General features: G+C 40.5%; 1 protein-coding gene across 1 annotated transcript in view; it reads right to left on the bottom strand.

Moving 5' to 3' along the window:
- The window catches only part of LOC106129293 (cationic amino acid transporter 2), a 29121-nt gene that overhangs the window by 9149 nt on the left and 4045 nt on the right, over positions 1-15927 (bottom strand). The window contains exons 2-12 of the mRNA XM_060947222.1: positions 13580-13828; positions 12594-12722; positions 11699-11854; positions 10007-10111; positions 9050-9175; positions 8213-8459; positions 6994-7133; positions 6389-6491; positions 5138-5286; positions 2466-2632; positions 1405-1513 (exon numbers count right to left, since the gene is read on the bottom strand). Of these exons, the coding sequence (XP_060803205.1) occupies positions 1405-1513; positions 2466-2632; positions 5138-5286; positions 6389-6491; positions 6994-7133; positions 8213-8459; positions 9050-9175; positions 10007-10111; positions 11699-11854; positions 12594-12722; positions 13580-13828 (1680 nt within the window). The remainder of the gene's footprint in view (positions 1-1404; positions 1514-2465; positions 2633-5137; positions 5287-6388; positions 6492-6993; positions 7134-8212; positions 8460-9049; positions 9176-10006; positions 10112-11698; positions 11855-12593; positions 12723-13579; positions 13829-15927) is intronic.

The raw sequence follows: 15927 nt of genomic DNA, 5'->3' as shown, positions 1-15927 counted from the left end.
AGTTGGGGGAGTATAACGGTGCTAGAGCAACACTGTTGAGGAATTTCTGCGGCCAGACTGCCGTTGGTTTAGAAGCGTGCAGGTGGTTCCTATTCGTGGCCAACGGCTTCGATTCCGAAGGTCTGGAGCCGGAGTTCATATCGACTTTGTTCTGGAACTATCCAGCTGGGACGTCCCGGAGGAATCTGGAGCATATGCTACAGATGTTGGTGTCTAAACGTTTTGCTAATTACGACTATGGTCCAGTGAAGAATATGGAGATGTACAATTCTAAAGTTCCACCCGAGTATGAGCTGAAGAGGGTGACTATGAGGGTATTCATTCTAGCTTCTAAGAATGATAGGCTGTCGGTGTTAGAGGACACGAGGAAGCAGGCTAGGGAGCTCCCCAACGTGGTGGAATATATGTTGATAAACAATGACTTGTTCAATCATATAGACTTCGTGTGGAGTTGGCGAGCGAAAGAGATACAGCCCAAAGTGATTGAGGTTTTAAGAAAATATAATTGAAATTCTATTACTAAAGTATTGATTATAACCGATTTTAGTGACGTAGTAGGCAGAAACTTCCGAGTTTTAGATTCGATTAAAAGTGTAAAAAGTTTTACTGATAGGTTTATACCTAATATAAGTTATATTATATTTTAGTACCCGGTTGACCGAGCTTTACTCGGTCTACCAGAGATGGCGCTGATATAGTTTCTTAAAACGCTTATATATCTTGGGAACCGAGCTTTTCTCGAAACTAGGACCTTGATAAATCGATTCCTTGAGCCGAAAAGCCACTTTCATCATCATCAATTTCAAAGTAACTTTCATGAGAATCGTTGGAGCCGTTTCCGAGATCCTGATTATATATATACAAGAATTGCTCGTTTAAATATATTAGATTATATTTTATATCCTTTCCTCATATTACCAGTTTTACCTTTCTCTTGAGTTTGTGACCATGGACTGACCCCGGGTTCTTCCTTATAGTCAAACGACAGAAGGATGATGAGGTATGTAAGATGATGATTTTACATACATATGTACATAAAATGACGTCTAAATCCTTAACGGGGTGAACAGAGCTAACAGTCTTGAAAATATTTCGTTCAGCTGTACGTCCTAATGATGGAATCGAGATTCAAATAATGACAGGTTTCTAGCCCATCGCCTACAAGAACTCCAAGTTTATAAGCCTTTTCCTTAGTCTCCTTTTACGACATTGATGTTATAGATATAAAGTGACCTTATTCTTTAATTCTGAGAACCACACGGCACAATATAATACATACACACATATGGTCACGACTATATCCCTTGCAGGGTAGACAGAGCCAACAGTCTTGAAAAGACTGAACGGCCATGTTACAATATAATAATGACAGATATTAATAACGAGAAAAGGGAAATAACTCACCAGCCGCCAACCACACGGCGAATCGCACCCAGGTCATGTAATCCAGGTTCAGCATCAGGTACACGTTGATCAGGATGCTTATGCCGGGAAGCCACGGCACCAGCGGCACCTGTGCAGAACATCCGATATTTGTACATACCTACCACCACGTCTGTCTCCCATCGGGGCAGACGGAGACTATGGATTTCCACTTGCTGCATACCTTACCTTGGAGGGAAAGGTCGGAGTGAGAAGACCTAGAAGAACGTATCTTGATCAAATGGAAAGGTGGAAAAGAGATGGACTGGTCCTATTCTTTTTTATATTGGTGCCTGGAACCACACGGCACGCAAATCTACCTTTATATTTTTCCAATTATTGTATATATATATATTTTTTTAATATATAAAATTTTTATTTTCTAAAACTCGTAGTCGTGTAGACTGGTGCCTCCTTTTAAGCCATGCTTTATATGTATACTTACAGCTTGCATAAAGAGAGTTATGAATGTGGATGAAGCGAAGGAAGTGTGCAGAGATCGTGGCAAGTGGAAAGGAGTAGTCTCTGGCTATCCCTCCGGGAAAGAGGCGTGATTTTATGTATGTATGTATGCATAACTTACAGACCTCTCCCACTTCCTCCACACTCATTACTCTTTTCATGCACATTTGACGATTACGGGTACTCCTAATATCTCCCTTTTTTAAGACGTTCTACACATTTGACGGCCTCTGTGGCGCAGCGGTAGTACGCTTGTCTGTGACGCCGGAGGTCCCGGGTTCGAATACCGGCCAGGGCACAATGAGAAACGAACTTTCTCTGATTGGCCTGGATTTTGGATATTTATCTAGGTATATAAGTGTTTATAATAAAATATAGTATCGTTGAGTTAGTATCTCGTAACACAAGTCTCGAACTTACCTCGAGGCCAACTCAATCTGTGTAATTTGTCCCGTATATATTTATTTATTCCAAATTTTGTCCTTGAAAGTGAGTTTTACGGATATTTATGCATACTGTTATTATTTATTTCATTGAGTGATGGCGTGATTTTATGTATGTATGTATGTATGTATGCTTACAGAGAAAGCCAGTTTCTTCTCAGACACCGGTTGCCTCGAGATGGCGTACAGGGTGCAGCCCGCCAGCGCCGCGCCCGCGCCCGTGAGCGCGGCGGGGCCGACAGAGCCTCGGAGGATGTCCTCCCCGTACTGGTTGATGGTCCACATCGTTAGGAAACACCAGGTACCTGGAAATAGATGTGCATACATATCGTCACGTCTATATCCCTTGCGGGGTAGACAGAGTCAGTCTTACAAAGACTGCAAGGCCACGTTCAGCTGTATGGCTTAATGACAGAATTGAGATTTAAATAGTGACAGGTTGCTAGGGATATGCTTACAAACATGGGATTCTTTTTTAGGCGATGGGCTAGCAACCTATCACTATTTGAATCTCGATTCTGTCATTAAGCCAAATAGCTGAATGTGGTCATTCGTCTTTTCCAAGATTGACTGTTGGCAGTCTACCCCGCAAGGGATATAGACGTGACCATATGTATGTATGTATGTACAGGTAGCTAGCCCATCGCCCACTAGAAGAATCCCAAGTTTATTAACTTATCCCTTAATCGCATTTTACGACATCCATGGGAAAGATATTCTTGAAGTAACTATTTAAGTTTCCTCAAGGATGTGTCCATTATTAATACTATATTATTATATTAATTATAGAAAAATTCTCGTGTCACAATGTTCGTTCCCGTACCTCTCCGAAACGGCTTGACCGATTCTCATGAAATTTTGTGTGCATATTGAGTAGGTCTGTACATCGGCCAACATCAATTATTCATACCCCTTAGTGATAATTGTTGTCCACCCTTAACATTGTTTTTTTAACTAGAAATAACATGAAAATTATTTATATGGCAAAACAACGTTTGCCGAGACAGCTAGTAATATTATATTATTATGTTGATATATATAAAATGTAGTCAGACCCATTAGGAACCCCATCATTTGGGAGGCGTACATGGGGCCGAAGCCAACATGAAGAAGCCCTTTGGTACCTTTCATTCTAAAAATTATTATTTACTAGCTGTGCCCGCGACTTCGTCCGTGTGGAATAGTTATTTTGGGCATCATTGAAGCCCTCAAGGATGAATTTTTCCCGTTTTTTATTTTCACAATTTCCATTATTTCTTCGCTCCTAATAGTTGCAGCGTGATGTTATATAGCCAAAAGCCTATAAATAGTAGTGTCCGACCGAAGCTTCGGCTTCGGCTTCGGCTTCGGCCACCTTCGGCCAAAAAATCCACCTTCGGCGAAACATTCGGCTTCGGCCCAAAATCCGGCCGAAGCCGAAGGTTTCGCCGAAGGTCCGAGCGACCGTCGAGATTGAACGAACTGTTACGAAAGTCATGAGGCGGCGTTGGCATGCATCAAAACAAGTCCGTACGTGTATTTAAACGAGTGTTTTTGTAAGAAATCAAATCATTATTTTTTACCAGTAGGTAAATCACAAACTTTTATCTATCTATACATATAATAAAACAGTAAAAATATTTTGTCTGTACATTTAGTATTTTCGACTGAAATGGATAGAGGGACACTTAGAATGAATAATAGAAAAAAAATATTTTTTTTTAATTTCTTGTCTGTCTATCTGTATGTATGATCACGATTATCTCCGAAAGTACTAAACCGATTTACTTCAAACTTTCACCAATTGCTTTGTTTTAACTCAGAATAACATTTAAAGTTTGTTTCAACAAAATCGGTTCACAAAAAAAAAGTTATCGACATTTGAATGAACTCAAGGCATCAGTATGCCTGCAAATAAGTTGCGAAATTAAAAATTCAAAGTCATTTATCATTATACGACGGCATTATACCTATAACATATAAATATAAGTGAAAGGCGACTAAGGGATGGGCTTACAAACTTGGGATTCTTTTTTAGGCGATGGGCGAGCAACCTATCACTTTTTGAATCTCAATTCTATCATTAAGTCAAATAGCTGAACGTGGCCATTCAGTCTTTTCAAGTCTGTTGGCTCTGTCTACCCCGCAAGGGATGTATGTAGTCTACTTTAATTTCGACACCAACGCAACGGCTTCGATGGTCCAGTGGTTAGCCCGTGAGACTGTGAAGTTGGCGGTCCAAGATCGACACCCAACAATTACAAGATATTTTTTATTATTAAAAATATATTTTTATTGTATTGTTTGAGTATTTTATGTAAAAAAACTGAAAATCAAAATACTACATATAATAATAAAACGGTAAAAATATTTTTTCTGTACATTTAATATTTTGACTGAAACGGATAGAGAATTCGGCTTCGGCTTCGGCCGAAGGTTGTGGCGATAGCCGATTAATCGGCTTCGGCTTCGGCTTCGGCCAAAAATAGACCTTCGGTCGGACACTAATAAATAGTCTATTCAACACAAAAATAATTTTACAATTTGAACCAATAGTTCCTGAGATAAGCGCTTTCAAACAAACAAACTCTACAGCTTTATAATATTAGTATAGATTTATTTAGAAATGATTTAAACTCTCCTTATAGTTGCAGCGTGATGTTATATAGCCCAAAGCCTTTCTCGATAAATGGTCTATGCAACGCAAAAAGAATTTTACAATTTGAACCAATAGTTCCTGAGATAAGCGCTTTCAAACAAACAAACAAACAAACTCTTCAGCTTTATACCTAATATTAGTATAGATTTATTTAGAAATGATTTAAACTTACAATACAAAGTCACCAGCGTTGAAACAATGGCCGAGCTGAGTCTAGTCGGTGTGAGATGATGATCAGCGTTGACCAGCTGCCTGAATGCGCTCCTGAACGTGAGGTTCAGCGCTTCAGATGAGCGGTGAGATGATTGGCTGCGCTCGTATCTGAAACGAGATTGTTTTTCTTTAACGTCTTCGTAAAATCTGTTAATTAACTAAGGAGGTAAAGTAGTAGTGCCGTGTGGTTCCCGGCACTAATATAAAAAAAAGGAAAGGGCCACTCCGTCACTTTTCCATGGATGTTGTAAAAGGCGAGTAAGGAATAGGCTTATAAAATTGCTGCTTTTAGGCGATGGGCTAGCAACCTGTCACTATTTGGATCTGAATACCATCATTAAGCCGAGTAGCTGAACGTGGCCATTCAGTCTTTTCGGAACTTTTGCCTCAGTCTACCCCGTAAGGGATATAGACGTGACTATATGTATGTATGTATGTATGGTAAAGTAGTAAATGTATATTTGTGCGCCAGTTGTTGTATGGCTATTCTTATATATAAAATTCTCGTGTCACAATGTTCGTCTCCGCAACGGCTTGACCGATTCTCATGAAATTTTGTGAGCACATTGAGTAGATCTGCGAATCGGCCAACCCCTCAGTGATAAGGGTTGTCCACCCTTAACATTATTTTTTAACTAGAAATTACGTTAATATTATTTATATGGCAAAACAACGTTTGTCGGGACAGCTAGTTTTAAAATAAGAACCACTCTTTTTGGTGTGTGTTCAGTGTTAAGTTCTTTTTTTTTTTTTGTTCTAAGGATTTTAGGATTTACTGCTGTTTGTCTTAATGGATTTTTGTTTTTAGTATACAGTTATACATATAATCACGTCTATATACCCTCTGCTGGGTAGAAAGAGCCGAAAGTATTGAATAGACCGATAGCCCACGTTCAGCTGTTTGGCTTAATGATAGAGTTAAAATCAAGTTGTGACAAGTTGCTAGCCGGCGCCTCAAATAAGATTTTTATGCCTTTTGAGGTAGACAGAGCCAACAGTCTCGAAAAGACTGAACTTTTCAAAAGTGGTGTCTCTGTCTACCCCGCAAGGGATATAGACGTGACCATATGTATGTATTTTAATGTTTGTAACGAATAAACTCAAAAACTTCCATATAACTAGTCTCTTTAAAACTATTGGCTCCGTCTATCCTGCAAGGGACACAGACGTGACTATATGTATGTATACATTTTTATACCCTGGATCTCACCTGAGTAGTAGAACACAGGAAGCCACCATGGAGTACGCCAGGAGAGTCCCGATCGACATCATGTGGATCAGCTGTTCTAATCGGAAGATCATTGCCAAAGTGCCTGTAAAATATACATAAATAGGTACTTAAGTAAAAAAAAATATTCAAAATCATAATAAATAGGCTTAAGTGAAAAATAGAGGCGACAAAGATGAAAAAAAAGGCGCTTTCAATTGATAAATAAATATATATATGGGTCAAATTACACAGATTGAGTTAGCTTCGAAGTAAGTTCGATACTTGTGTAACCCGTATTGGATCCTTGGTTACACATCCAGTTGCCTGAATGTGCAGGTTTCCTCACGAAGTTTTCCCTCACTCCCTCAAGTCTTGAAAAGACTGAATGGCCACGTTCAGCTATTTGGCTAAATCATAGAATTGAAATTCAAACAGTGACAGGTCGCTAGCCAATCGCCTAAAAAAGAATCCCAAGTTTATAAGCCTACCCTTTAGTCGCCTTTTACGACATCCATGGGAGAGAGATGGAGTGGTGTTATTCTTTTTTCTATTCGTGCCAGGAACCACACGGCTTATTATTTTTCACCTCATATATTTTTTTTTACCTGTAAACAGCCCAGCTATCATCGTTCCCACCAGCGGGGTCTGGAACCTTTCGGAGACGCGCCCCAGGAACTTGAACAGCAACCCGTCCGAAGACATCGCGTAGATGATGCGCGGGAGTGGAAACACTGCGCCGAGGAGACTGGAAAACAAATATTTTGCGTAACAAATAACTATAAATTAAGAAAAAAAGTCATCCAAACTGCATTCAGTCGTGATCGCAATTAGTCGCATGAGGTCGCATTTTGTCGCATCCACCTTAGTTACACTTGGTAGCATTTAGCCGTCATATTTATTCGCGTGAGGTCACAATTAATCGCATTTATCCAAGTCGCATTGAGTCGCACACGGTCGTATTCAGTATTTAGTATAGTAGACACGTTATCTCGCTGCGAGCAAACGTAACATTCCCGTTTCAAAGTCAACAAGATGGATACAGTCGCAGTACGCCAGTTATACAACTACCATTTAGTTTTACTTTCATCCAAGTCGCATGTGATCGCAGTAAGTCGCATCCACCTTAGTCGCATTGTAGCAATCAGTCGCCTGTGATCGGATCGAGTCGCAATCAGTCGTAGTCGGTCGCATTGTGACACAATTAATCGCTTTTCAATAAACAGGTTTTAATTAGTTTGGACCAAGCAATCTGCTTAATGGGAACTCTTCATTTACCTTAATTCCCTTAATAATAAGGTAAAACCAAAAAAAAAAATGGCCCGGCAAACGCTGTTTTACCATATAAATAATTCCTTAAGTAATTTCTAATTTTAAAAAATGTTAAGGGTGGACAACCCTTATCACAAAGGGGTAATTAAAAGTAGATATTGGCCGATTCTCAAAACAACTCAAAATGCTCACAAAATTTCATGAGAATCGGTCAAGCCGTTTTAGAGGAGTACGGGATGAACATTGTGACACCAGAATTTTATATATAAGAAGATTTACATCACTTTTCAATCTCGAATGTTCCCATCAATACAAAAAAGAATAGGACCACTCCATCTCTTTCCCCTGGATGTCGTAAAAGGCGACTAAGGTTTTACAAACTTGTGATTCTTTTTTAGGCGATAGGCTAGCAACCTGTCTGTAACTATTTGAATCTCAATTCTATCATTAATCCAAACAGCTGACCGTGGCCATTCAGAGCCGACAGTCTTGAAAAGACTGTCGGCTCTGTCTACCCCGCAAGGGATATAGACGTGACCATATGTATATAATCACCTGGACGCCAAGGCGCACGTGGCGCCGACGCTGACGGCGACCTTCGCCCACTTCCACCCCAAATGGTCATAAACGAACGGGAACGGCGCCTTCTCGTCCTGCATGTAGTACGGGAGCATCAGAGTCAGCACGGTGGAAACGCCGCAGTACGCCAGGAACACGACCAGTAGCGATGCCACCACGGCGAACGGAATCGATTTCTGGGGCTGGCGAGCCTCCTCGCCGGCGGTGGCGACGCAGTCGAATCCTGGGGGGAATAATGATGAGAGGATTTAGACAAAACCATTGATGACTTCAGTTTTTGATGACGCGCCGTGTGGTTACCGGGATCAATGGAAAAATGAATGCGACCATTCCATCTCTTTTTCATGTAGGTATATCGTACCTAAAAGGCGATTAAGGGATAGGATTGTAAACTTGGGATTCCGTTTTTAGGTGATGGGCTAGCTACCTGTCACGATTTGAATCTAAATTTTATAATTAAGTTAAACAACTGGACGTGGCCATTAAGTTTTTTCGAGACTCTTGGCTCTTTCTACACCGCAAGGAATATAGAAGTGAATGTAATTAAGTATTGATTATGGCTGGAATGACAAATTAAAAAAAAAATTATGCGTAGAAAGACCGTAAAATTGTGATATAGTAGTGACTATGTGTATGTATCAATCCATTTTCATACATCACTAAAGTTAATTGTTACATTTCGTAAGCCTATAAAACCAAAACAAAATATTTATTTATTTATCAACAAAATTTGTTAATAAATAAATAAATTAATTAAAATCTTGTTTGAAAACGCCATCGCCGTGTGTTCGCCGTGTGGTGGCCGCGCCTCACCAATGAACCCGTAGAAGCACACGGCGGCGCCGCGGATGATGCCGGCCAGCCCGTACGGCGCGAACCCGCCGCGCCCGAAGTCGCGGGGAACCTCCGATGGCGGGATGCGCCAGTTTCTCGTGTCAGCTGAATGAGAAAAACATATCTTATATATAAATTTTGTGAGCATATTGAGTGGGTTTGAATATATATATATATATATATATATTCCCGCCGAGTTTGCATGAAGTGAGTTATGAATGTGAATGAAGCGAAGGAAGTATGCAGAGATCAGAGATCGTGGCAAGTGAAAATAGGTAGTCTCTGCCTACGTCTCCGGGAAAGAGGCGTGATTTTATGTTATGTTATGTTTATATATACATATATGTGTGTGTGTGGGATTACTCAGTTAGATTTATAGCAAACTAATATTCTCTTTCACTTTCTCTTACGCTTTTTCATCTTACAAACATCAATATATCAATTGACACTTCTTGACAAAAATAACGAAAACAACATAAATAAAAACAAACAAACAAAACGTTCACAACCCACATATAATATGTATGTTTATTATTAATTATAAGTTAATCATATTTTTAAGGAAAACGCCAGGAAATATGCTCAGCTCTAATCAAATTATACATCATTGCGCCCTTCGCTGTGACCGAACATGGTGACAAAAGCGAAATTTTAAAACAAACTTATCATTCAGTTTGTTGATAGAAAACGTTTATGCGTTGAACATCAAAAGAAAATAATTTATCCTACTACTATTATAAAGGCGAAAGTTTGTATGGATGTTTGTTACTTTTTCACGCAAAAACTACTGAACCGATTACCATGAAATTTGGTATGTAGGTAGCTGAAGACCCAGAATAACACATAGGCTACTTTTTATCCCAGAGTTCCCGCGGGATTGATAGGGTTTCCATGCGGACGAAGTCGCGGGCGGCCTCTAGTATATAATAAATTTACCTTTGAAGGATCCCGATATGATGACAAATAACACGACACACAAGTTGACTCCTGTACAGATATTGTTGAACTTCGTCGACTCCTTCACGCCCAACGCTAGGGCCACTGTGAAAATAACACAAAATAGAGGTTTTTTTTTTTTGTTTAATATTATATTGTAAAATAACTAAAATGAGCAAAATTAATTTTAATAATATCCTGTGCTTCACAATTAAACCACTGAACCGATATGCGTGAAATATAATCACGTCTATATCCCTTGCCGGGTCGCCTTTTAGTCTTCTCAAGACTGTTGGCTCTGTCTGCCCCGCAAAGAATATAGACGTGACTATATGTACGTATGTATGTGAAAGTTAGCTTACTATAGCATTCTTATTAAGCTTTAAAACCAAAATAATGTTGCAAGTGAATAACGCTGAGCAAAAAGTGAACAATACGAACCAGAACCAGTGCCGTGTGGTTCCCGGCACCAATACAAAAAAGAATAGGACCACTCCATCTCTTTCCCATGGATGTCGTCAAAGGCGACTAACGGATAGGCTTACAAAACTTGGGATTCTTTTTTAGGCGATGGGCTAGCAACCTGTTACTATTTGAATCTCAAATCTATCATTAAGCCAAATAGCTGAACGTGGCCTATCAGTCTAATTACAAGACGGTTAACTCTGTCTACCCCGCAAGGGATATAGACGTGACCATACGTATGTATGTGTATACACGACAGGTCAATCGATAACATCGTTCAAATTAATATCAAGTTGAAACTGATATTAATTTGAACGATGACCATATGTATGTATGTATGTATGTATGTATGTACGAACCAGAAAACGCCATGATGACGGTGAAAGCGAGTATATCCGGGTAGCTGGCCAGGTGAGGGGAGTCCATCGGGCTCTGTCTACCCCGCAAGGGATATAGACGTGACCATATGTATGTAGCCAGGTGAGGGGAGTCCATCGGGCTCTGTCTACCCCGCAAGGGATATAGACGTGACCATATGTATGTATGTATGTATGTACGAACCAGAAAACGCCATGATGACGGTGAAAGCGAGTATATCCGGGTAGCTGGCCAGGTGAGGGGAGTCCATCGGGCTCTGTCTACCCCGCAAGGGATATAGACGTGACCATATGTATGTAGCCAGGTGAGGGGAGTCCATCGGGCTCTGTCTACCCCGCAAGGGATATAGACGTGACCATATGTATGTATGTATGTATGTACGAACCAGAAAACGCCATGATGACGGTGAAAGCGAGTATATCCGGGTAGCTGGCCAGGTGAGGGGAGTCCATCGGGCTCTGTCTACCCCGCAAGGGATATAGACGTGACCATATGTATGTAGCCAGGTGAGGGGAGTCCATCGGGCTCTGTCTACCCCGCAAGGGATAAAGACGTGACCATATGTATGTATGTATGTACGAACCAGAAAACGCCATGATGACGGTGAAAGCGAGTATATCCGGGTAGCTGGCCAGGTGAGGGGAGTCCATCGGGCTCTGTCTACCCCGCAAGGGATATAGACGTGACCATATGTATGTATGTATGTATGTACGAACCAGAAAACGCCATGATGACGGTGAAAGCGAGTATATCCGGGTAGCTGGCCAGGTGAGGGGAGTCCATCGGGCTCTGTCTACCCCGCAAGGGATATAGACGTGACCATATGTATGTATGTATGTATGTACGAACCAGAAAACGCCATGATGACGGTGAAAGCGAGTATATCCGGGTAGCTGGCCAGGTGAGGGGAGTCCATAGGGAATGCGGCCTGCAGCGAGCTGGATATGGCCTTGTCCAGAAGTGAGTCCACATACTCGCTGAGAGCCTTCACAACTGATGCCGCTCCTGAAATAATAGCGAATATGGAAGGTCTATAAGTTGACGGTTCGAATCCGGCTCGAAGGACCATTTATTTCGAATCGTAAACTTTAAAATTAATAGACGTCACTTTACTTTGAAATTTGTCTAGAGATAGATATAGATAGACGACGGTCTATCGCTAGTCAAATTTCTAAGTACAACAAGTATTTGTACCGTGTGGTACCCGGCACCAATAGAAAAAATAATTAAACATTATTAAATTGATAGTTGCCAGTCTGTATATATACTTGAGCTATGGTAAAGAAAGTCAAATTCATAAAATTTTGTGTGAATTGCACTATAGCCTTTGTTTTATTATAGATTACGTCCAATTTTACTTAACCTAAGATAACACTTAGATTAATACATACATTCATACATATAATCACGTCTATATCACTTGCAGAGTAGACAGAGCCAACAGTCTGAAAAAGACAGAAATGCCACGATCAGCTGTTTAGCTCAAGCTAAACAGCTGAGCGTGGCTAATGGAATTGAAATTTACGTAGTGAAAAGTTGCCAAACTATGGATTGGCAACTTTTCACTATGTAAATCTAAAACTAACTTTCAGTAGAATCCCAAGTCTATAAGCCTATTCCTTAGTCGCCTTTTACGACATCCATGGAAAAGAGATGGAGTATTACTAGTACTATTCTTTATTTTTATGCCGTGTGCCGAAAACCACACGGCACTAAAGTTAATCCAAAATAATATAGAAGTTACCTATAATATACTCCAGTATGAGGTTCCAACCGATGATGAAGGCGATGAATTCACCCACACACACGTAACTGTACACGTATGCCGAGCCAGCTTTGGGTACGCGGGCTCCGAACTCCGCATAGCATAGACCTGCAGGAGACAATCCATACATACATACATACATATGGTCACGTCTATATCCCTTGCGGGGTAGACAGAGCCAACAGTCTTGAAAAGACTGAATGGGCACGTTCAGCTATTTGGCTTAATGATAGAATTGAGATTCAAATAGTGACAGGTTGCTAGCCCATCGCCTAAAAAAGAAGAGACAATCCATAATCTATACTAAGTGGTCAAGGGCTGCCACGGGGTCCTTTCCAGAGTGGTGAGATTGCAACCAGGACTAAAGCCAGGAGGAAGAAGAGATAGTCTAAGGCGTGTGGAATTTGAACGTATAATCTGTACTAATATTATAAAGCTGAAGAGTTTGTTTGTTTGAACGCGCTAATCTCAGGAACTACTGGTTCGAGTTGAGAAATTATTTTTGTGTTGAATAGACCATTTATTGAGGAGGGCTTTAAGCTATATAACATCACGCTGCAACTATTAGGAGCGAAGAAATAATGGAAAATGTGAAAAAAAGACGGAGAAAATTTTTCATCCTTAGGGGCTCAATGATGCCCGAAATAACTATTCCACGCGGAGGAATTCGCGGGCACAGCTAGTTATATTATAAAATGTCACTATTTGACTCTCAATACCAATATTAAGGCATACAGCTGAACGTGGCCTTTCAGTCTTTGCGAGACTGTAGGCTCTGTCTACCCCGTAAGGGTACGTGATTATAATGTATTTATTACAAAATGTGTAAGCTTTCATTGCAAGTGGAAAGATGTGGTCTCTGCTTACCCCTCCGGGAAAGAGGCGTAATTTATTTATGTGTTTGTGTGTCTTATTTCCGCTTACCACCACCATTTTGTAAGACTTGTTGAAAACTCCAAACTTACCAGCAAACACGCTGGCAACGGCCGCCAACAAAAACGACAGAATAACCGCCGGCCCCGCGTAGTTCTTGGCGACGTCTCCGGCCAGCACGTAGACCCCCACGCCCAGGGTGCTGCCGACACCGAGCGCGGTCAGGTCCAGAGCCGACAGGACCCTGGCCAGGCGGGCCACCCCCTCCTCGGCCGCCTTGCGACGTGACAGCACGCGGTAGGCGAGGCCGGCTGCGCGGGAAGCCCCGGCCTTGATGCCGCCTGAAAGAAACGTTTATTTTGACCATATTTTGATATAGCAAGTGCGTCTGCTTGTAACGGAACAAGCACTGCTTTTGAGGATAACTGCATAGACTTCGAAATAATATAAGACAATAGAATTTATGTAATACCAGAATTAGTTTTTTTCTATTATTTTTTTGTATGTTTGCTATAGATTTATGAATGTGGATGAAGCGAAAGAAGTATGCAGATATCGTGGCAAGTGGAAAGATGTAGTCTTGGCCTTCCTCTTCGGGAAAAAGGCGTGTATGTGTATGTTTTTGTGTTTAATTCTAGATCATAGTTTCACTTGATATTAATTTAAACGATATCGATTGACCTGTCGTGTATACACATACATACATATGGTCACGTCTATATCCCTTGCGGGGTAGACAGAGCCAACAGTCTTGAAAAGACTGAATGGCCACGTTCAGCTATTTGGCTTAATGATAGAATTGAGATTCAAATAGTGACAGGTTGCTAGCCCATCGCCTAAAAGAGGAATCCCAAGTTTACAAGCCTATCCCTTAATCGCCTTTTACGACATCCATAGGATAGAGATGGAGTGGTCCAATTCTTTTTTGTAATGGTGCCAGAAACCACACGGCTCGTGTATACTTTTTGTAAATAAATAAATATATGAACGATGTATCGTCATTTCACGTCGTAGGCTATTTTTTGCGCAGTTAAAGTTTTGGGGAATCTTTCCGAAGAAATTAGCAATGTATCAGAGCCCTAGGCCATCCGAATACATTTGAACTTGCAAAATATAAACTCAGGCACTACAACAAACATGAAAAAGTCAATTTCCAGTCCACAGAATAATTAAAAAAAAAACTTTACTATCTTACAAATTTTTTCCTCATTGTAGTCAATGGTTTCAAATTCAATAACCGTTTTTTTTTTAATAAAATTAAAAAAAGAACCCACGACGTAATAAAAATGAATTCGCCGATTTCACATTATTATGATACCGCAATTTTATTACATAAACATAACGTGACGAAATGCATTGACGCAAACCCGTCTAACAAAAAAATACTGGCCGGCAGCAGTTCTAGTCACTGACATTCATGTTTTTTAATGTAGATGTGAATTCGTCAACGATTTGGATTTAAGAGATATATATTTGTAAATTGACGTCCGGTGAAAATGCTGCAGCGTAGTTTGTTCCGCCGCTTCTTCTACACATGCGCTTTGGAAGCGGCAGTAGCTGTAATTAGATTTAAGTTATGTGACGTCAATAAGTGTAACCTTGTATCCAATTTTGCAAAATAAATCTATTCTATTCTCATAGTTTTTATATCTTCTCAGGGTAGACAGAGCCAGACGAAATGCAGGCAAGCCTGCGGAAGACTGCAGGCTGTCTGGGGAACAATTATCTGGCTTCATGCCGCGTCCACCGGGCGCAGGTAGAAAAGCCATACATACATACATATAATCACGTCTTTATCCCTTGCGGAGTAGACAGAGCTAACAGTCGCGTAAAGACTGACAGGCCACATTTAGCTATTTGGCTTTAAGATAGAATTGAGATTCTAATAGTAACGGGTTGCTAGCTCATCGACTAAAAAAGAATATCAAGTTTGTAAGCCTATCCGTTAGTCGCCGTTTACGACATCCATGGGAATGAGATGGAGTGGTCCTATTCTTTTTTGTATTGGTGCCGGGAACCACACGGTAAACACACATCCACAGTAAATAAAGTCTGCGATATTATATATCTAACTTCTATATACATAAATAACTAAGCATAAGGTTTTTTATATGTTAAAATGATGTAATTTATAAGATGCATTTTAAGTATTTTCACTATTCAAGTAAGGCAATCCCTGAGTGCTCTGGCTCCTAAGAATAGGACCAATGCATATCTTTCCCACAAATGTATTAAAAAGCGACTAAGGGAAAGGCTAATAATCTTGGGATTCCTCTTGTAGGCGATAGGCTAGCAACCTGTCACAATTCCAATCTCAATTCCATCATCAAGCCAAACAGCTGAACGTGGCCAATCAGTCACTTCAAGACTATTGGCTCTGTCTACCCCATAAAGGATATAAACGTGACTAACACTAATAAAATAAAAACTTACGTATCGC

The sequence above is a fragment of the Amyelois transitella genome, chromosome 13 (assembly GCF_032362555.1).
Source record: "Amyelois transitella isolate CPQ chromosome 13, ilAmyTran1.1, whole genome shotgun sequence".
NCBI lineage: Eukaryota > Metazoa > Arthropoda > Insecta > Lepidoptera > Pyralidae > Amyelois > Amyelois transitella.
This window is presented reverse-complemented; position numbering and strand designations above follow the sequence as displayed.